The 23009-nt window shown below is 41.9% G+C and overlaps 1 protein-coding gene across 1 annotated transcript; it reads right to left on the bottom strand.

The window, feature by feature from the left end:
- Window positions 1-10633: 10633 nt before the first annotated feature.
- On the bottom strand, window positions 10634-22624 carry LOC308377250 (tumor necrosis factor receptor superfamily member 1A; the record flags this gene model as incomplete). Its single annotated transcript, XM_080853833.1, has 10 exons — window positions 10634-10923; window positions 11944-12088; window positions 18917-18954; window positions 19128-19385; window positions 19459-19505; window positions 20397-20457; window positions 20646-20783; window positions 21674-21793; window positions 22047-22140; window positions 22580-22624. 10 exons carry the CDS (start codon window positions 22622-22624, stop codon window positions 10634-10636), a joined length of 1236 nt encoding a protein of 411 aa, XP_080709959.1.
- Window positions 22625-23009: the final 385 nt, after the last annotated feature.

Below are 23009 nucleotides of genomic sequence, written 5' to 3'. Positions count from 1 at the left end.
AAAAAATGATTGCAGGGAATCCCTGCGGTTGCTTGTACTACAAACCTGCAACCGATTTCTGAGACTTGAAACCCTAGTCTGCCATAAGACTTGTTTGGTGACGTCAACTGAAAACACATCAACGAGATAACAAGGGCGACTTCACAGTGACTAACATTCAACGTAGATCTACAGCGCCGCCTAGCTTTGTCATTAAATATGCCATCCTAAATTCACAAGAGTGAGATCTTGGAGAAATACTGTCACTATAATCTAAATGCCCATTAAGGTTACCGTGGGCCTTCATATAATTTCTGTTTTGCAGAGATACTGAAAGATTTGGAATATACATGGCCTGAAATACTTCTGTATTCATGAGAATAAACCAGCAATGACATCTTTCTCGACTAAAAAGCAAAAAACCACACTCCAACCATGAACACAAATGTTCCAGTTTATTAAATGCATATTTTTCGTTTGTCTTTGGTTGTTGCTAGTAATAATAATTTAAAAAAAAAACATAATTGTGGACAGAAATAGTCATTATTTATGAGAAAGTATACCAACAACGATGAAATCATCATCTTTCTTTATCTGATTGTTTGTCTGGAATATCATCTATACTTAATACAACAGATAAAAACTATACCAAACAGCATCATGTTGTATGTCATCATCTCTTTGACCACTTCCATGAAATGTACAAGACTGACATCACATAGTATTTGTATTTTATGATTTACAATCATCTTAATCTGCTCATAAACCATAATCAAAATCCCATTTAAAAAAAAATACTTTAGTGTACAATACATTTAATTTGCATTAACAAATTACATGATGGAAGACAGAAGATATTTGAAATAATGAATGGTATAAATATAATCATGTACTGTACACTTCCTGGGAAAGTGGCATAAACATCATGATTGCTTTTGTCACAAATAATTCCCACATTTTCTAGATTATAGAACTCCTGATTGCGTTGTAACCCTATTTCTCACAAAAAAAAAACAAAAAAAACATATTCATATGCAAAGTGTCCTCCCTACTGAATATAAGAGTAGCGTGATTTAAAGTGAAGTGGGTTTGTTTGGCCTCTAGTGGACAATGCAGGGGGTTGAGTCCTCATGCTTGATGCGTGCCCTGAGCCTCCGTAGCTCAGCATGACCCGCCTCCACCTTCAGCCCGCACTCCGTCAGTGCCCAGGCCTCACTCAGCTGCTGCTCGGCGTAGCACTGTGAGGCGGCGTGGAGGAAGTGCCCCGCCAGCCTCACCCTCCCTAGCCCGGCCTCCACACATTCCAGTGCCCGACCGCGGTGGAGCCCCAGCGCGCGGGCGAAGTCCTCCAGAGCCAGGCGCTCTCGAGGGCACAGCAGCAGGCTGCGCCCGCGCCGGCACAGGTCCTCCGCCCACAGCGCATGCTCCACCGCCCCAGAGTCTGTGGCATCGTGACCCTGGATGACCTTGTCCAGGTCAGCCACAGCTCTCTCATGCAGGCCCAGCTGGGCAAGACACGCTGCCCGCTGGCGGAGGTACTGCGGCTTCATTTGGTCCATGGCCCGCACTGCCACCGTCAGCAGCGGCAGGGCGCACTCCCACTGGCCGTGCTCAGACACCCTGCTGGCTTCCTGGGACGCTGCCTAAGGAAATAAAACATATTCAGAAGACTTTCACCCCCCAAAACGGCACATCTACTGCAAGCAAATAAACAGTGGTGGGTGACAGTGGCAGTGCCGCTGCTAGCTATTTTGGTGCCCTAGGTAAAACTCCTTTAGGATGCGCCCCCCCCCCCCCTTTCTTCCAGGTGCCGGCACGCGCCAACAGCTGACCAACAATAATGGAAGGGACAAAACAAAATCACCCATAATTCGGGATGACACGGACAATTCGGGCCGTTTGGTAGCCCTACTTGCACCTAAGTTATAAAAATTTGAGTGTGCTTACATTATCAATAACGTCAGCTAGTTCGAGGTGTATGCATAGGCTAACCATTTAATAAGCAGCAAATTTCCCGTATTTAACAATGATTAAACATGGACATACCTGAAAGTGATGCACGGGCATCATCTCGCAGTTTCTTACTGTTTCTTTTTTCCTGCCCCTGACTCCTGTTGTCTTTTTGAGGCCATTTTCGAAAAGTTGACCTAGCCACTGAGATAGGGGGCACAACCACAGCGAGCTTGGGAAGTTGAGTGTGTATTTGTTTATGTTTTCTGTTCTGCCTGTTTTGTGATATACATGCCTAAATGGTGCGTTATAATACTGAAATAATATCGGCATAATCATTTTTATAACTAAGATGATTTTTCAGTTGCCTATTTTTTGGTGCCCCCTCAGGACGTGGTGCCCTACGCGCAGCGCGTAGTCCGCGTTATGGGAGCGACGGCACTAGACAGTGGACTAAAGATGATTCACCTAGCTTACCTCACAGTAATGGGAAACTGAGACTAAACAAGGGGCTTAAAGGTCATAGCCAAAGGCTTGATGCTAAGTACACATTCTGAGAGCTCAGGGTTGAGTTTACCACTGTATCAGCCTATTTGGTTTGCTAATGTCATATACATTCACTGAGCACTTTAGGAACACATAGTTATGTACACATAGTTATTCATGCAATTATCGCATGGCAGCAGTGCAATGCATTAAATCATGCAGACACAGATCAGGATCTTCAGGTAATTATCACGTCAACCATCAGAATGGAGTAAAAGACTGATCTGACTATTGAGTGTTGGTGCCAGACAAGCTGGTTTGAATATTTCTCTACATGCTGATCTCCTGGGAGTTTCATGTCATTCTGTATAGTTTACTCAGAGTGGTGCGAAGAGCAAAACATCTTGTAGCTAAGGCAGAGACCTGTCACCCCACCCGGCCTTGAATCCAGGCCTACAGGGTACCAAACCCCAACCTTAGGCTCCAGCAGCATAAATCCATGGACCTAACCTGCCTTGGGTCACCAGTCCAGCTGTAATGGTGTGAGTAATGTTGCCTTAGAACACTTTGGGCCTGTTAATACCAATCAGTCATTGCCTGAACTCCACAGCCTATTTGAGTATTGTTGCTGACCATGTGCATCCCTTCATAGCCACAAATGACCCATCCTCTAATGGCTACTTCAAGCTTCATAATGCACCGTGTAACAAAACAAAACTAAAGTCATCTCAAACTGGTTTCATGAACATGAACGAGTTCAGTGTTCTTCAGTGGCTTTCCCAGTAACCAGATCTGAATCCAATAGAACACCTTTGGGATATGGTAGAACAGGAGATTTGCAGCATGAATATGCATCTGATATAGCTGCAGAAATTTCGCAATGTAAACATGTCAACATGGACCAGAATCTCAAAGTAATGTTTCCAACATCTCGTGGAATCCATGGCACTAAGAATCAATGCTGTTTTGAGCAATGGGAGGCCCTATCCAGTATAAGTATAGTGTTCCCTTATAAAGTGCACAGTTAGTGTAGGTCGTGTGGTAGCCTTCGCTACAGTTTACTTCGTTCAATGAGGGAAATACACACCATGCCAAAACCTATGAAATGTGCTTCCTGGTTCAAGAGCCGTGCAAGTCAGGTAATTTAGATATTTACATAAATGATTGTTGGGAGGTGTTTACTCTCCAGAAACCAGAACAGTTTTAAATGAGCATGCAACCTATGACTAGAGAGACTATGACTTCCTGGGTACATGTTTAGTACATTCTGTATTGACACCAGCAGTGTTGGGAAAGTTCACTCTCTACATGAACTAGTTCAGTTCATAGTTCACACATTTTAAAATGAACTAGTTCAGTTCATAGTTCATAATTCAAAATTTTGAACTAAGTTCACAGCTCCAAAAAATGAACTAGTTCAGTTCTTTTTTTCAATATGTTGCAAGCTATAATTTTTCTAAATCTCTATATGACTGCAATACCGCTCTCGGCCTCTACGTAACTCCGGCGCTCTCACACTTGCCAGGATTAAACAGTAGAAGAAAGTACACGCAGCGATTGGATAAAGGACTGTTAACGGTGTGTTTTTCGCCTGGAAGTCTCTAGAAATCTGGCACCTTATTGAACGAAATTAAAAAGAGTGAACATGCCGTTCACAGACACCAGAATGAACGCGTTCAAAGTATCGTTCATCAGGCAGTAATACAGTACGTTCAGTTCACATTCACCAAAATTATGAACAAGTTCATGAACTTTCGTTCAATGAACGCGTTCAGGTACAACACTGGACACCAGAAGCATTTACTTGTGCAAGGCGTTTCCTGTGAGTTGGGGAGATGAGTTGAAGAAGGAAGTCTAGGGTGGAGGGCTCTCTCTCTGCCACCTTGACAAGACTCTGGGCAGCCCCCCTGAAATTCTTCCCCCACACCTCCACCACAGCCCACCTGGCCTGGGCGTTGGCCTCCCGGGGCTCCTGCCCAAACACCTGCTGCAGGTGAGCACCTGCTGCCTGTACGTCACCTATGGGAGAGGTTAATGAAAGCATCTGACAAACATGGAAACATATTGGAATTCTCAAACAGAGAATCATAAGGGCTTAAGTATTCAAAATAAGGCAACAATTAAAATTAGTACCTTTGGCAAGTAGGGTATCAACATTTAGCAGATGCCACCTAGGGTCTCGATCATCTATTTTCAGCAGTGCTGCTCCGACTAAACAGGCCTCTTTAAAAGGCTCCTCTGAACAGGGAACCGGGTCAACTGCTGCTCTCTGCTGAGAGAGGTTTCTGCGGCAACACTGAAGCAGCCACTCGCAGATAAGTTTCCGTCCCTTGTCTTTAAGGGACAGAATATCCTGTGTGACAGCCTCTGGGTCCACCCACAGTGCAGCCACTACGTCTCCAATGCATTCCTGGGGATGTTTTAGATTTAGCTTCAAAGAGTTCACTTTTTTGCAAAGGTCAAAGATTATGTTTGCGTCACATCACAAGGATAATTGGTTAATTGACCTTTACAGACATCTACCGAGTTTCTTATCAGCAGATATAATCTCTGCATCTCACTTCAAAAAGCCCCATGACTTTACACAGAAATGTAAATAGCACTGAGTGCTTACCAGTTACTTTTCTCTCTGTCTTCATCTTAACTTTCAGCTTTTGCTTACCAACTCATGTCAGTCCTCAAACCCATGCAAAAAGACTAGGCTGATTACATGCATGGGCAGCTCCAGTGACAGAGCAATATGTTTTTTAAACAGTGTGTTAGAATGGTATTTCCTTGTCTGTGTTTTGTTAATGTGATTAGGCTGATAGGTTCACCTTCTGTTGGTTTAAGGTGAGGTAGGTGAATGCTCTCCCACAGAGGGCTGGCACATGATCAGGGCGATCTTTCAGGATGGCAGTGAAGTCAAAGATGGCGGTCTTGCGTTGGCCCAGTAAAGCATAGCATTTGGCTCTTTCAAGCAATGGTTCAGTATTTGCACCACCTGCAAAAGTGCAGCATAGAAACTTGTTTGAACACGGCCACAGGAACAGGAAGAAGAGGCATTATCTCCATGCACCACATGGCTAGACAGAGTCACCATATCAGATCGCTGTTTCATAGTGTCAAACTTGTTGCTTCCTGTTGAGGCTTAGTACATAGAATCCTCTACTTACAAACATTATCTGAAATCTGTGAACTGAAATTGAACCACTAAATAATTTGAATCAGAAAGGGATTTCCTCGTAATCACACCACAGAACTCTTAAGATACAGGAGAAGTAGTGTAATATGACCTGAAGCCATGATGGCAATGGACAGATATGCCACTGCCTCCCTCATGGTGCTCTCCTCTCTCTGGCCATTCAGGGTGCGCTTGGAAGCCGTATGGCAATGTTTCTCCATCAGAATGCGATCCTTCGGACGGGCCACTGCAAGCAGGGAACGCAGACAGCTAGTGTCGCCACTCTGGATCAGCTTTTTCAGCAGCTGTCAATCATGAGGAACAATAATTAATCAAAACATAACAAAACAAAGCATATTAAATACATTTGAAACGCACATGCAAAATACAAATATGATGAGTCTGTCTGCTCCATATTACTTTTGTAAAGTGTTTAACATATAGGCCAGGAGAAGGCAGTGTCAGTCTTTCTGTACTGTCTGTGGATGTTTATGTTTTTAAGTTTATGTATTTTTTCACCACAAATTATGAAAAACAGAAGAGCAACTAAATGAGATGCAAACAAGTGTTTGGCTAAAATTCTTATTAGTTGGACAAAAATATTGTCTAATAGCGTCTTCTGTTTTACCATTACTATAACATCGTCACTGTTTCTCCCTCCAGGGGTTTTCTATTAAACACATACAAACTTCTCAAACAGTAGTCCAGGCACCTGGTTAGCGTCATAAAGAAAGCCCCGATGCAGCTGTAGCAGTGCAAGGCGGGCGAGAATGGGGGGCCGAGTGGTTGTGTGCTCTATAGACAGCAGCAGGCGGTGAGCCTCCTCCACCCGACCCAGCTGGTACAGGGCATCCGCCATGAGGATCTGAGGTGCCTCTGAGCCAGGCTGCAACTCCATCAGCAGCAGGGCCAGAGCATGCACTCCACCTGGGTTCCTGCACTGACCAGATAACAACACTGTGTCATGGGGAGTGGCCTGTGCAGCAGCGTTTGGGAATGCCAGGCCTACAACAAAGCAATGCAGTGCATATCCGAGAGGGAAAACAATAGACACAAAAATTACCCATCTTTGGAGAGTGAGAGGGAATCTTTCCCCTGTGTTGACTGGCCCTTGCCCTCTTGCTGTGCAGAAGGTCCTGAGCCTTTGTCTCCGATGTCCTCCAGCATGGCACGGCCTTGCTCCAGCAGCACAGTGCACAGCAGCCCGCGATAGTTCCACGGAATGAGGCATCGCACCGTGAATGCAGTCTCCTGTGGCTGCAGCCCGCTCGCTGTCAGGTAATCCAGCGCAGTCAGGTAATGTGACCCAGCAATCATGCGCAGAAGCCCCCTGCCACACAGGGCTCGGACGCAGCTGGAGGGGTGAGGCGCCTGGTGCTCGATCACTGCCTGGAAGTGTTCCAGCGCTCCCTGGTGGTCGTTGGAGAGCACGCGTGCGTAGCCACGAAGCACCTGAACGGTGTTTTGGTAGCTCTGCTGGGACGGAGTGGCAGCAGCCAGCTGGCTGCTGATGGAGAGGGCCTCTCTAAACTCCCCCCTGAGGAGCAGGCAGTCGGCCAGGCGGACGCGAAGCTCCCGGCCCCCTCCGTCCGGCTCCAGGTGGCAGAGTGTCCGCAACTGCGCAATGACAGGGTCCAACAGCTCCACTCCTTTAGTGGAGCGGAGGTCAGGACGTGCCAGCACCGTTTCCCTGTAGCCCGACAGCCCTCTCTCTGCCTGCTGACGGAGCTGGATCCGGGCTGCCATGGCAGTGCCGTTGTCTGAGAACAACTGCTGGAACTGCAGTCTGGCTGTAGCTGGGTGTATCGCGAAGGCCTCTCCAAGATCGCGGCAAACCTCACTTGCCCGTCCACCGACTGAGAAGTTGGCTGCTGCCCTACCAACTAAAACATTTGCCTTATTCTCAGCTGGCTTCAGCTTTGCAGCCTCGTCAATGTTAATCTTTTTGTCTCCTTGAAATTCATACAGCTGTAGCGCATGGGAGAAGGTCTCTGCACTTTCCTCAAACATACCAAGGGACAACAAAAATTCACCTTGCAGCTCTTGCACTTTTGGGTCATCTGGTGTAATAGCTACTAAAAACTCAAGGATGTCAGAACCCTGCATTGGACTATCGTCCACTACATCAAATGTTTTACATTCAGCCTGGCTCTTACTATAGAGTGCTGGGCAGTGTTGTATCTGATCAGAAAATGCTTTGAGAATTTTTGGAAGATGATGGGCTTGCCTCGACCTCATGAGTCTCACACATTCTGACTTATGTCGCTGGAAAGCTTTCAAATAGAGCTGAAGAGCCCTTGAGCTCCTTGGTTCAGAGAGGAAACTGGCGAGTGCCTGAGTGAGCTCCAAAGTCAACTGCCTGGGACCTGTAGGGGTAAATACGCCTTTGCCATTAAGAAGTGCAGAGCATCGAGCCAAAATCTCCTCCGAGCCATGGTTTGTCCTCTGTAAAATACTCTCCATTTTGAAGAGTGAGGCGGATAGGTTGTTTGGACAGAGCGTTGACAGAAACACAGCAGCAAGGCCCTTGTTGAGTCCATCCATTGACTTCTGTACATCCTCCTCACCATCCAGCCAAGCTTCTAAAGCCGAAATGACTTTTGCTATACTGGATCCATCCAGACCTCGCAGGTGAGCCACAGTGGAGCTTGCATGAGTCTTAAACGCAGTTGTGTAGCAGGCTGCAGCTTTCACAACACAGCCTGCTGCCACCAGTACATCCCCTTCTTGACATAGCCCTGCTGTAGTTGCTTGCTGACTAGTAGCCATGTCTAATTTGTGTTCTTCAAATCATGCAAATTAATGTCATCATCCCTAATCAGTATGAAAGGGTAACTATTTTGTTTTGTCATGTCCACATTCTCAACAGCTTTCGACGGTCAGTTTGCATGACCTATTTCCTATTGAACAGAGATGGTATATTTTTCCACAAACACACACACAGTATAGTGCAAAGGATGCACACGGTTACAAAAACGTTTTTTTTTTATGTGAGCTATGTCTATATGAGCACATTTAAACTGTTGCTAACTTGACTGAAACTGAAAACTGAACTGTAAAGTATTGTGTAGCACGGAAATGATCACTCAATAACTCATCAGTATGCACATAACAACGTTGTCTCACATTTGTATTCAGGGATAGAAGGACTCCTATCTACCTGAAAGCGATTTTCTAACAAATAATTTAGCAATGTAATACAGATCGTATCCATCTGGAAGTGGAAACTGAGACACTCTTCACAATTAAAATAATGACAATAAATTCGCTGTCAAGCTGAAGCTAGAATTTAACGTTGCCTTATTAGTTGGTCGAGAGCTGCAAGGTGTAATAGTTCTGAGTTCTGACACATGAAATGAAAACTAATACTTAACTGACCTGATCACAGTATTAAATATAAATTAATAATATTAACCTTCCCTGGTGTCGTTTTGTTCTTTGCCTTTCCTCTTGGAGACAAACTTCCGTACGAGAGACTAACGTTAACTTTATATGTTGCTCCCATGTTTGAAATATGATAGCCAAGTTAACCAACATTGGCTAGGAGAAATAGATAACATTAGCTTACAGGCAATCTAAAAAGACGTCACATGCTAATTACAATCAGGTTAAAAATGATCTAACTATCATCATTAAATTAGATAACTTTATGGTAGTAGAAGACATGCAGTTTGCAAACATGCCCTGCTATGCTAGAATAGTTATGTTAGCAAGCTAGCTAGCCAGCTGACAGCAGCCTGGGCACTTGTATTCTGTTGCCAGGGCAACAACAACAAACAATCATCAGTCACGTGGATGCCAATGACGATCTTGCCGGCCCTCAACCACGAGTTGTTTATGGTTTACCCAAAGCGATTTACAAAACATTATAAAACAGTAACCCTCAAAACTCTATCACTTTAAATCACAAATTTAGAGATCCAAATATCTACACTGGCCTATTATTAATAAAATATTCCTCAAACAAAATAACTAATTAGAAAAATGACGTTTAAAAAACTGAGCTTTGAAATGCTTTTTAAATGTAGGAAGACACTGCATAGGACTTCATTTGGTAGGCTAGATCATTAGCCTGACGATGTCAAGGGACCACGAACGAAAAGAGTCTCGACTGCAATATCGTGCTGCTGATAGAAGGGGGTGGATAGTTTTTAAATGTGGCATTTAAATAATCTGCTGCCTGACAATCTAAACACAAAACAAAAAGTAAGGAAATTTGTGTTTGGTAGATAATTTCTTTGTTGTAACAATGCTTCTCGGCAATACTTCTTATACCGTTGGAAAGCCTGCCTGTTTAGTTCCCTTTTACTCTCTATTCTAATGGTCCCACATTTGTAAGGAACATGCATTTGATTTGTGGGATGAGCAGCACAGCTGAGTATGTGGGTTGCGCCCATGAAAAATGGGTCTGATCTTACGAATAGAGAGTAAATTGATCTCGAGACGGTCAAAGGATGAAAAGTGGGGGAAATCATGACATTTTTAAATCAGTAGCCTTATGCCTTCGCTTCTCAAAAAAGGTTTTACTTTCTCTAAGCCGTTCTTCCGCATAGCCAATTAGCAAATGTAGCCTATTTTAGAACGGCTCTCTGTTGTTTCAATCTTTATCTGGAAAACAAATCATGATTCACCAGCCCAGATGCAGATGTTTTCATATGTTTGCCTATACACTGGAACACAAGACAGTCTGTTCAATAATTTATTTCAACATGAACTCAGCTTAATTTAGTTACAGGAGATGGGAGAAGGCCGCTTCATGTAGGTATTTCGTTTCTCAGATAGGAATCAATATATTCAGGTAAGAATCTTTAGGGCCCTTACTGTGAGCCAAAAAAATATCAGAGGTTTTAAAACGGGATTACACATTCAGATAACCCAAAAGTTCCTTGAAGCAATATGAGACCAATTCATATACAGTACATAACATTCTTTGTGCCTGAAGAACTTGCAGTATACAATATGTATTACATATATGAGAACAATAATAACAAAATACTAACACATACAAATTGAAATCTAAGTCTGTACAAAAATACTTTTTGTTATTGCAGTTATTCAGTAAGCTGAGTGGTCTGTAACCCTCTGTAGTTTGTCCTGTAGTTTGTCAGCACAACCAGAAAGGTCCATGGAGTGCAAAGTAGAGTAGATGCTCGTTAGATTCACATTGCTTCCCTGGCTCCACACACGCAACATCTGATACTGGTGTTCCAGATAGGAGGCCCTAGGCTCCATTTCCACACGCTCAATCTCCTCGTCAGGTACCGAGAGCAGACGAAGGAACTCTTTCCACCGTCGCACGGGCACTTCCCTGATGATGGTGTAAAGTACCTGAGCCTCGTTAGGGTCTGCAGAGGTACAGAGAGAGCATAGCATTTGGAATCAGATAAATGCAATCATGTGCTTCACTCCTTTAACAGGTTCTTATCAGGGGTGAACTAGTAAAAAAAAAATGCCTCAAAGTCATTGGTGGTTAGCATAACAAAACGTATATTAAAAAAATATAAGCTCAAAAACATGAAGAAAAATGGTCCAAATGAAATGACAACCCAACTCAAACTACTGACCCTATTTTTTTTTCCAGAAAGGTATGCATAAAATGAAAATGTTTTCATTGTTTCACTGATTCCTGAGCTGTAGTTGACACGGGGGTGCAGGTTTGCAAAACCTTTGAAGACATTTGGTCACCTTTATCAGGTTTTCGCTTTTACACTTCCTCAGCAGTAACTGTTTGATTTTAATCTCTCATTCTCTCACTTGCCTCATTGAGTATACGCCCACAATGTTGAAAGCAGAAGCACAATGGTTTTAGAGGAAAACCTGTTCATCTGGACAAGAATCTGAACATATTGAAAGGAAGTAAAAACCCTCAAAGATGGTTATCGTCTTAAATGTTGTTCCTTTACACCCTCCATGCTCACAACAGATGTTGTCACTGCATGCAAGTGGAAGTCAACTGGTCGATGTCACTGTGACATAATAATATAATTAGTAATAATGAAAGCATAACTTATTTCACTTTTTGTAGTAAGGTATACAAGGTTCTTTGTGTATTTTTAAAAAAAATGCTTTGCATGTTAAACCCCCAAAACATGTTCTTCACAAAATGTTTGAACCAGGGATGAGTCTAAGAGGGGCTTAGTGGAGTTCCTCTGGAAAGAACATTAAAATGCACCAGGGTCTGCAAGTGTGTTTTGTCAAACAAAGAAAAATACTGCATAAGATCTCCAACAGATGATAAACTACCTGATTATGAGATTTGCACAGGTAATAACATTGATCTTTGGAGGTGTCCTGATTAGCTAATGCTGACAAATATTGCAGAATTAAATTGAATTGAAAATATAGAGAGGAAAAGCTACACTTACATGGATTTTGAATGCTCAGAAGCATGGGTGAGGAAAAGTGGCCTCTAAACTCATTTTTGGTCAGGCTTTGGGTGTACGTGTCCATGTGGGTTTCCTCTGAAGGCTGCACAGGGGTGTCAAGGACAGGTGCTGATACCGTCATTTTCTTTGAAAGGATTGGAAAGTAAAATACATTAAAAAGATTCAAAGGATGAAGAAGGCAATTAAATTAACAAAGACAATTTGGCAAAATAGAGAATTCGCTATGATGCTTTCATTACGTGTAACATTTGTGGAGGGTCAGTATTTCATCAATCTTCATGTAGACCTATTCAAAACCGGGTAACCGAATGATCCACTTTGCGTTGTACTGCATAGCATTTTGACCTTTTGTCCCGCATCCCGCATACTGAGATAATAGCCCCTATCTTTTTGTATCCAGCACCATATTCAATGCGCTTTGGATCTCTTCCACTATGTCAAAACCTTCAGCTTGAACTTTATCTTGAGGAAGAGGAAGAAATCGTACGGAGCCAAATCTGGCGAGTAAAGGTGGTGGGAAGTGAAGTTCATTTTGAAAATGTGCGCGCATGTTTTCATGACGGAGCACCCAAATGCCAGTGCACCATAGAAGTAAGGGACTTCCAGGGATTATTCCAAACATGCCAGTGCACCATAGAAGAAAGGGACTTCCAGGGATCATTCCAAACATGGCAGTGCATCATAGAAGAAAGGGACTTCCAGGGATCTTTCCAAACATGGCAGTGAACCATAGAAGAAAGGGACTTCCAGGGATCATTCAAAACATGGCAGTGCACCTTAGAAGAAAGGGACTTCCAGGGCTCATTCCTAACATGGCAGGAACACTGGTAGCAGTGTATGGCTACACAAGGCGAAATTTAAATTAGGTATGGTTTTTGCTTTTTATAGGGGCAGTCTTTGAACTTTTTGATTGCACCTCGTATTAGGCTTACTAATAATGATATCTCAGGTTGTTACAAGTGGGGGCTGGTCCGGGATAGCCTATTATTATTTTGGTTACTTCGGAAACTTAGATCCGCCTTTTGCGCCTGTGTTTTTTCACTCATTAAGTAGCCTACTTGGTCTCGTTGAGGAGCTTTGGAGGAATTTGGTAACTTCTAATTATATTCCTGATTTTTTCTGTGTTCTTCTCCTCCGCTATAACTTCTGAGCTTTTGTAAAGACCGTCGCGTCAGTAAAGTAGTTGAACCTTTGTTGTTGGTTTCGTTTCGATACGCATTTTCCGCGTTGGCATTTACGCCTAAATTATTTGTGTTACTAGATATTTTGGTTTGATTGGCCTGTGGGCCTACAAGCATTTCTCCTTTGTCTCTATTTTCATTCATTGAAGTGAACGTATAGCTGCGCTGTTCTCTTTTTTAGGTAAGTGGCCTTTTTGAGAAACAAACAAACACGCTTTCCCTGTGAGGTATAAGTCGTTTATTTTTTTTTGCGAATTAAATTGCTTTGCGTGTCTTAATTTTCTTAACATCTTCGCAGCCACAGGGAACGTGGACAGAGCAGTGGTCTCGGGGGCATATTCCAAAGTTTGGCCTGTCTCAGATTGGGGCTTTTCGAACTTGTGGGCTATTGTTGCGTGCATTAAGTACCCGCCACGGTACCCGTGTGAAGGAAGGGTCTACGATTTATATAACTTGTGTTTTCATATAGCGGGAGAGTAATTGTTTGTGATTTATTTCGGCTATATCCTGCTGTGTCTAAAATTTCACTTCCTCCTGTTTGGTGCTTGTGTGTGCGTGCGCTCTTGTTGGAGCGCTCTCTCTCTCTCTCTCTCTGCGAACATTTCTGATTCTCGCAAATTGTGTCTTCCTGGTGCAAGTTTAACATCAGGAATACGTCTTCTGTGTCTTGATTCATTGTTGGATAAATTATCATTGTCCTATTGGTGTGTGTTGCTAACATGGCCTCAGAGGGGTGCAGGTGGTCCTGTGCCATTCCCACATACTGTTTACCCACCTCCTGTGAATGTGGGGCGGCCTTTCAGCAGAAGGGAGCCTACTGCCCGGTTAGATTCAAGCAAGAGGTGTCATTACTGTCTGGGTACTGGGCACTGGAAACCTGATTGCCCACTTTTTCCAGTAATGTCTTGTCTGTATACCTTTATAACTTTTTGTGTCTTCTGCCTTTAGCCTCCCAGGGCCCGGGTTGGGCTGTTGTTGCAGAAGGGTGCAAGGGTTGAGGGGGTTAAAGATAAGTATAAAATGTATAATATTTAATGTTAAATAAGGTAAGGTAAGGTAAGATTGTTAGTGATGGTCACGTGGTGTTACATGTGGGTGCTTATGGTTGTCACTATAGGCTGGCTATTCTGGCCATGAGTATGTAGTAATTATGTATGCAGGTATGCATTCTGTGTGTTATTCTATGCATTCTGTGTTATTCTATGCATTCTGTCTGCATTCTGTGTGTTATTCTATGCATTCTGTGTGTTATTCTATGCATTCTGTGTGATATTCTATGCATTCTGTGTGTTATTCTGTGTGTTATTCTCTGCATTCGGTGTTATTCTGTGTATTATTCTATGCATTCTCTGTGTTTTTGTTTATTATTGTTGTGTTACGATCAACTTTTGTAAGAGGGAGGGTGTGACGAACCATTATGTTCGTCCGCTTTCCTTGGTGTCCTGTGTTGTGCGAGTGTTGGTATGTTTGTCTGCATGGCTGTGTCTCGTCCCAGGTGCTGATTAGCCCAGGTTCCACCTGCGTGGAGGCGAGTCCTCGTGCTACAAAAGGCCAGCTCTTCCGCACACCGAGAGAACGGACAAGCTGCAGCATACTTTGTTTAGCGTGTTTAAACTTCATTAAATAAACACCCGTAACTTTGAGCTGTGGTTGTCTCGATTCTTGTAACAATCCTGAGCCGGTTGTTACACAGGGAAAACCCCTAATGTGTAACATACAAGAGCAGCAGTGATCAGTAGCCTAAATGGCATTTCTTCTTCTGCCTTAGTCTAATTAGACTACAGTATGTTAATAGATACAACATGAAATGTCATAACTGTGTATTTACATCGTGGGTGACATTCGTTTAAAGGTAAATAAATCCAATTCGGGCAATGACTGTTTGTGATTGCCACATTCTAAAGTGCCCTGTAAGAGAAGAATATTTCACCCCGCCCATATTCAAATTCCACGCGCCATTTTCCATTTTGTGCGCGGAGAATTTCGTTTATCGGCAGAGTTTAGACAACCTGCCTGGACAAAATCTGCCGTTTCTGCTAGCAGTTATCGTCCTTAAAATAAAGTCCGCAGTCGCGCCTTTCATTGGCCCTTTGTTTTTAGATTGTCAGAATAAGAATACATGGAGGTCATTCTTTTCCCACCCGGCACATGAGCAGCATGCCATTGCACATAGTTTCTACTCTATCTACTTCAAAAGCAGAAACCTGGCTCATACAAATACAACATAGCCAAGCTTTTCTTAAAGCCTGTATTTCATCCAGTCGCTGCAAGGAGAGAAGTGAAGGTGGTCATAAACTAAACATAAAGTATAGGTGTGTACTAGGCAGTTATACATTGCCTCTCAGTGTTGGTAACATGTCCAACATTGTCACACAAACATACTACTCGTCCCAAATGTGGTCTATTTGCGTCCGGTAACTCTAACTCTGAATGTTTTTAAGTTTAGGTTAACCTCCTAAATTACTTGATGTACAGCTGATACGGATGTATCACTTTGACTCTAAGAGCCTGATTTACTTACATTGCGACCGCAACTTAATCTGCGGTCGCACATTCACGCACAGTGTTTTTGCGTATTTTCCGTGGTATTTATCAAACCAGATCCGCGCTGGGCAATCATTATTTAGTGCACCGTTAAAAGATGGGAGAAATCGCCTGCAAGTTACTGCCACCATGGAGATTCGAGGAAGAAAAAACTAAGGTTCAGCGAAGAGGAGATAGATACAGCCGCGGAAAAAATTAAGAGACCACTTCAAAATTATCAGTTTCTCTGGTTTTACTATTTATTGGTATGTGTTAAAGTAAAATGTACATTTTAGTTTTATTCTATAACCTACTGGCAACATTCCTACCAAATTTCAAATAAAAATATTGTCATTTAGATCATTTATATGCAGAAAAATGACAATTGGTCAAAATAGCAAAAAAGATGCAGTGTCTTCAGATCTCGAATAATGCAAAGAAAACAAGCTCATATTCATTTATAAACTACACAATACTAATGCTTTAACTTAGGAAGAGTTCAGAAATCAATATTTGGTGGAATAACCTTGATTTAAAATCACAACTTTCATGTGTCTTGGCATGCTCTCCACCAGTCTTTCACATTGCCGTTGGGTGACTTTATGCTACTCCTGGCGCAAGAATTCAAGCAGCTCGGCTTCTTTTCATGGCTTGTGACCATCCATCTTCCTCTTGATCACATTTCAGAGTATTTTTTATGGGATTCAGGTCTCGAAATTGGGCTGGCCATGACAGGGTCCTGATCTGGTGATACTCCATCCACACCTTTACTGACCTGGCTGTGTGGCATGGAGCATTGCCCTGCTGGAAAAAACACTTCTCAGAGTTGGGGAACATTGTCAGAGCAAAAGGAAGCAAGTTTTTCTTCCGGGACAACGTTGTACTTTGCCTGGATGAGGTTTGTAAAAGACCATAAGGATTGAACCAAAGCGGACTGGAAGGTCTCCTAGTTCGTCTTCTCTGATGAGTCCAATTTTCAGCTTTGCCCAACACATGGTCGTCTGATGGTTAGACGGAGACCTGGAGAGGCCTACAAGCCACAGAGTCTTGCACCTACTGTGAAATTGGACTCATCAGAGAAGACGAACTAGGAGACCCTCCAGTCGGCTTTGGTTCAATCCTTATGGTCTTTTACAAACCTTATCCAGGCAAAGTACAACGTTGTCCCGGAAGAAAAACTTGCTTCCTTTTGCTCTGACAATGTTCCCCAACTCTGAGAAGTGTTTTTTCCAGCAGGGCAATGCTCCATGCCACACAGCCAGGCCAGTAAAGGTGTGGATGGAGTATCACCAGATCAGGACCCTGTCATGGCCAGCCCAATTTCGAGACCTGAATCCCATAAAAAATACTCTGAAATGTGATCAAGAGGAAGATGGATGGTCACAAGCCATGAAAAGAAGCCGAGCTGCTTGAATTCTTGCGCCAGGAGTAGCATAAAGTCACCCAACGGCAATGTGAAAGACTGGTGGAGAGCATGCCAAGACACATGAAAGTTGTGATTTTAAATCAAGGTTATTCCACCAAATATTGATTTCTGAACTCTTCCTAAGTTAAAGCATTAGTATTGTGTAGTTTAAAAATGAATATGAGCTTGTTTTCTTTGCATTATTCGAGATCTGAAGACACTGCATCTTTTTTGCTATTTTGACCAATTGTCATTTTTCTGCAAATAAATGATCTAAATGACAATATTTTTATTTGAAATTTGGTAGAAATGTTGCCAGTAGGTTATAGAATAAAACTAAAATGTACATTTTACTTTAACACATACCAATAAATAGTAAAACCAGAAGTGGTCTCTTAATTTTTTCCGCGGCTGTATATTGGTTCACGTTTGCTCAATCACTGAACCTGATTCAATGTGCACGCGGTTATATTGTTGTTCTGCCCGCCATCACCTACAGCGAGATGTTTAAAAGAACACGATTATAAAGAATATGCTATTGGTGGCATTAATGCATAAACTGTCTATTATAGCAATATAGATGTGTACATGGCGAGATTAATAAGTTCTACAAGGGACATGGGTTCACTACAATATATCCGGAAGATAAAACTGTCATGGACACATCCAGGGTATTTGGCTACCACGTTAGTAATGGTCATGTTGGCATCACATATGACCTGGACATTCATTGAATATGTGTACTTTCTGTTTCGGTAAATGTGTTCGTGGATTGAAGGTGGGACTGTTTGCATGTGGGTGCAATCAATGGCTCCAATTACGTTCGGAAAGTTTAATTTCAGCTATCGTAGTGGGGAAATGTATATTGACCAGTGCGCCGTAGCAATGCGTCGAGTACCTGGGTGAATATTTGGCTGAGTGAAGGCTGAGATATTACAACTGCAGATGCTATAACTGTTTGAAATTATCCGGAGGACAATATTTGCAAATGTTGCCAGGAGTTAAACAAATGATGGAATGGAATGTGATCGCTGGGTGGAGGGTTCGATGTCGTCTCTGATCTGGTCCAGTAATTGAAGTATTGCTTGGCTGGTTAACCTTTACCGTCTAATGATTTGAGATTCGCTTAACTGAAAAAGTGTTATACGATTTGAAAAAATTCTTTCTGTGCGCTGTCTCTGTCTTCTTTCCTCACCTTGCTCTTATAACTGCTGCCATATCAACGTTTTTAGACTCAATGGAAATGCGCTTCCTGGTTAAGATGTGCTTTTATGAGGTGGACAATTAGCCCGCAAATTAGAGACGCACGCTCGCCAGGCAGTTTTAGTAAATACCACGCAAAACATCATTAGGCACACTTAACTTCTCTCCTCCCATATATTTGCGCTTCACGCCCACGTTTCCACCCACGTTTCTGTGCCCTCCCACCTTTTTGCGGTTCACACCCACAAAGCGTTAATATGCGCCTCTACTCAAATGCGCCTCCTCTTTGTAAATACCGTTTTATGTTTACGACCGCTATTTTACACCTGAAATGGGCGCAATCCTGTTAGTAAATCAGGCCCTAAGTCTTAGCAGAACCTTCATTTTACGTCTAAATTATAACATTTAAACATTTCTCTTTGCTGTTTTGGCCTTCTATTTCAAACAGTGTTTCTCTGCTCATGTGTAAAACTTCATATATATATATATATATATATGAACAATTGCTTTTTACCAGCATGCATTAAAAAGGTGACTGACAAAATGATTACTCCTCAGTCTGAAAGACCTAATGTTGTTTTTGATAGTTAAGGTAAGTAGGTACACCAAACTATATACATTTACATCAGAAAATACTAACCTGTGGAATGGGTATGTTTATTTGATCCAGGGGTTGATCTGTTGAGAAATAAATGTTATTTGTCATTTGTTTTAAATAAGCTATAAAAGCCATCATTAAAATTGCCATACTCATTTCAGCTGCATGCCATACTCATTTCAGCCACCCCCAACCAAAAGAAACTGTCTGACTTTCATTTCCCAAAAAAATGTATACTGTCTAGCCATGTTACCTGTCAAGCATTGAGTCCACTGATTGTTTTCAAGGCCTCCTCCTTGCTTTACTCCTGTGTAGGACACGTGTGTGCTTGTGTATGTGTCCTCATTACGTTGGTCTGGCAAATTGTTGTTTTTTGCCTCACCAGTCCAACAGGGTTTTCTCACGCAATGATCAAGGTGCCTGACACTGATTAGCAGCAGTCCCACTAGCAGTAGCAGTATCAGCGCAATCACAATTACCAAAACGGGCTGGCTAATAGCCGGTTTGTCTCCTATAAAAAAAAAGCCTTTGATTAGCACACAACTAGAAAGACAGTTTTGAATGTATGAAAGCATCAAACTCACCTGCACAAATGTGAGAGTCTTTACACTGAGGTCTTTTGCAGTCCTGTCTACAGTAAAACAAAGTGAGTTATACAATGCTGGGAATATTTACAATACATAGACTGTACTGTTTTGTTTCTTTTTGAGTTTTTATGTAATGTGTGTTGGGTTAAATATTTCCTCCAAAATGCCACAGACATGAATGTGAAACGAGTGTGTGAATAGTGACACTGACATTCTGACATCACTCTCATGACATCAAGCTCATGACGTTTGTGAAGTTAATGCATGCACACACTAAGAAGTTCCCCTATAAGGCCATACATAAAATGGCGTGCCAACTCTCCCAGACTCCACGTCCGGGAAACTAACATCAACTGATTTCAGAATTTATAATTATAAAGAACACAAGGACATAGCCAGAGTGAGGTTATTCGATGGTGTGGGGTCCCTCGCCCCAAGAAGATGATGTTATAAGCTGGCAAACAACTTCCCTGTGTATAAATTATGTTTTCTCAACAAAGTTCAGGAGGAGCCCATAGGGATGATTGACAGCCATCACCGTCACCTCACTTCTTATTCCTAGAAGATTTACACCCTCTTTATCTGTCCATGGCAAAGTATCTCACCTCCTCCCCATTCTCTTCCTTTTCACTAGTAGCTCTAACTTACATGAAAGTAAAGTGTTGAGTTTGGGTCATGGTGTAACTGTAAAGGTGTAAGGGGAAGGTTCTCCTAGACTTCCTCTGTCATGTGTTCAAAGAAAACTGCTTCTTAAGAACATTGTTGTTTTGTGCATGCTAGGAAATTCTTACACTCGACTGCATACACAGGAAAACCACAACCCACTAACCCAAATATATATTGTCACAAGGGTTTCTGAATAATCACAGCAATGAATCTTGTTTCAATTTTTGTAGGACACATCGATGTATGAATAAAAACTAAATGTTACTTACTTTTGACAAGGCTTCCCAGTCTCATTCACATAGCCAGTGCATCCTTTCACACACTCTGGGCCTCAGAAAGGGACAATCCATTGAAATGTTAACTTAATGAAAATACCGTCCATAGGCTGACCTACATGTCACACTGACTGATAATGCTCAAAAACCACTGACAACATTAACTTAGTAGGTATGTACTGTTGAAGTGTATCTATTTATTAAGGTTTTGAGTGCATTGAGGAGGACTATAAAGATCCTTACATTTGACGTCACGTTTGATTTCCTGGCATTTCATACAAGTTATATCATTGTGTGGCATTTCTTTTTTGAAGTATCCATCTTTGCAACCGCAAATACGATCCGAAGTTGGCGTGCAGGGGTGCTCCTCTATTTGGTTAACTGGGGGGGAAAATGAATGAATGGACAACTTATTATACATGACAATTGTGTGCCATACAATTGCAGTACGTCTGAGGACAAGAAAGTGGATACACGTCCCTGACTCTAGTATAACCCCTGCTTCCACCTCTCTGGGAAATATAATATGACTGAAAAACAAAAGGTGACACCTATGTGAAAAGATATCTGGGTCAAATATGGACAAACAAAGTATCTATGGTCAATTTTTTAAACATACAATCTCACAATTATTCCATAAAGAAATGCACAAAGAACAAATATAGCCACTATGAGAATTTAGATAATCAGTTAGATCACAAGCCAGAATAGTGTTTAGCCCCTTTGATGGCAAAGCACCAGTTACACAAAAACTTCATTCCTTTACATACATTTTACTTCCTTCCATAATAAATGTACATGTATTGATTTAGCAGATGTTCAAATCAAAAGCGATATCGAGTACAGTGCAGATAAACATTCTCCTCAGTATGGATGCTCCCTTATGTGATGTGCTTACTCGGCTCACTTTAGCATTAAGTAATGCACAAAGATCGTACCCTGTACTGAAGTAAAGCATCATGACTCATTATAAGAAATCAGACGTTAAGACAAGCTGGCAAAGAGAAGAAAAAGCAGTTCACTCGTCAATCTACACAGAGGTGAAAGCATTGGTACAAACATAAACTCTGTTCAAAGCATACTGGTGGGAAAATCGTTGTGACTGCTGCTTCTTCCGTTGACTTTCATTATATGACCTGGTCTTGCTTCAAAACTAGACAGTAAAACAAGATTCCAAGATAGGGCAACTCTTAAAAAGATGACCCAGATTAAAGACAGCCACAGAGTGAGACACCTGTGTGAATATGATGGAGAAATCAGTGCTTGGTTACCTTGATGGTCACATTGTGTACACTCTCTACAATTCGAAAACCGATCCCAAGTTCCATCTGGTCTTCGATCCCAGGGCACAGTGTTGCCCGGACAATTTTGACCTTTGTGTCCATAGGTATCTGTTTAGGGTGTGCAATTAATGAAGAGCTCCTTTCGATAAGCTTATAAACGTTCAGTGCAGTCAGTATATTTACTACACAGGATCATGCTACAGTACATGTGAATATATATGAATACTCAGTATATGTCTATTTTGGAAATGCAGGGAGGGAGTAATGAGAGGGTATCCTATGTGTTCTGACACTGCCACTTGGATATATGGCCTTACTGTTATCACTGTACAGTTTGGAGTTAATAAGCAAGTTCGCTTACCAGAATGGCACTCCATACAACACTCCGTTTTATTCTCTGTAAGCGTTCCATTGCAGGGTTCAGGGTCAGAGAAAGCAGTAACGATTAGCAAAACCTTCCAAAGATATTGTGAAACAAAAATGTATATTAGTTTTTGTTATAGAAAGCAACTAAACAAACATTGAATACTTGTGTGTGAATATGTATGAAGTCCCTTTACAAGTGATATGTCCCATAAAAGTAATATTTGCTTTACATCCATCAGTCATAAGGAGGTTTATGAAGATGAAGTACGTTATTCTTTCAAAAGATTTTGCCTTCTCTTACACTTTGTCATAGATCTTCCAATTCAATGGAAGCAATATTAATAAATTGTTACAACATTACAATTTAAGCTCCAATGTCACCAAGCTCCAATGTACACGCAATCACCATATACTCTGAATTGGTGATACGTTTCAACAAGCTGCATTAGGACATACATAGTATATACACAGTAGTAAATACCCATACCTAATTGTACTGACAGCATGAAATAAAATAAAAATACTTACCTTAAATATTAACCAAACAGAGACGTGAATAATCAAGTTCATCATAGGTAGTACAGCACGTGAAAGTAAATAAATAGTCCTTTAAATTCATAAATTAAATGGATCGCAAGATGAAAAAGACTTCATTGCGTTCAGGCCGGACTATTACATTTACAGACAGTGGTTAACCCAGTAGGCTATCCCTCCAAGGTATTCTAGGTAACAGGCAGGCACAAGTAAATGTATCATGATGGAAATGTTTGAAGGTGTTCAAGAGAAAAGAGAACAAGGGGAAACACGTCAGAGAAAACTTCATGTGTCCCTCTTTGCGTGCTCATCGTCTTGGTGATTACGCATGCGGAAGCCTATTTAATTATTATCCACCGCAGCACCATCCTGTACATAAATGGAATTAAACCGTTGTGATGGGTTTAGTAGCCTACTATAGCCT

This window comes from Sprattus sprattus (assembly GCF_963457725.1).
Source record: "Sprattus sprattus genome assembly, chromosome: 16".
Classification (NCBI taxonomy): domain Eukaryota; kingdom Metazoa; phylum Chordata; class Actinopteri; order Clupeiformes; family Clupeidae; genus Sprattus; species Sprattus sprattus.
This window is presented reverse-complemented; position numbering and strand designations above follow the sequence as displayed.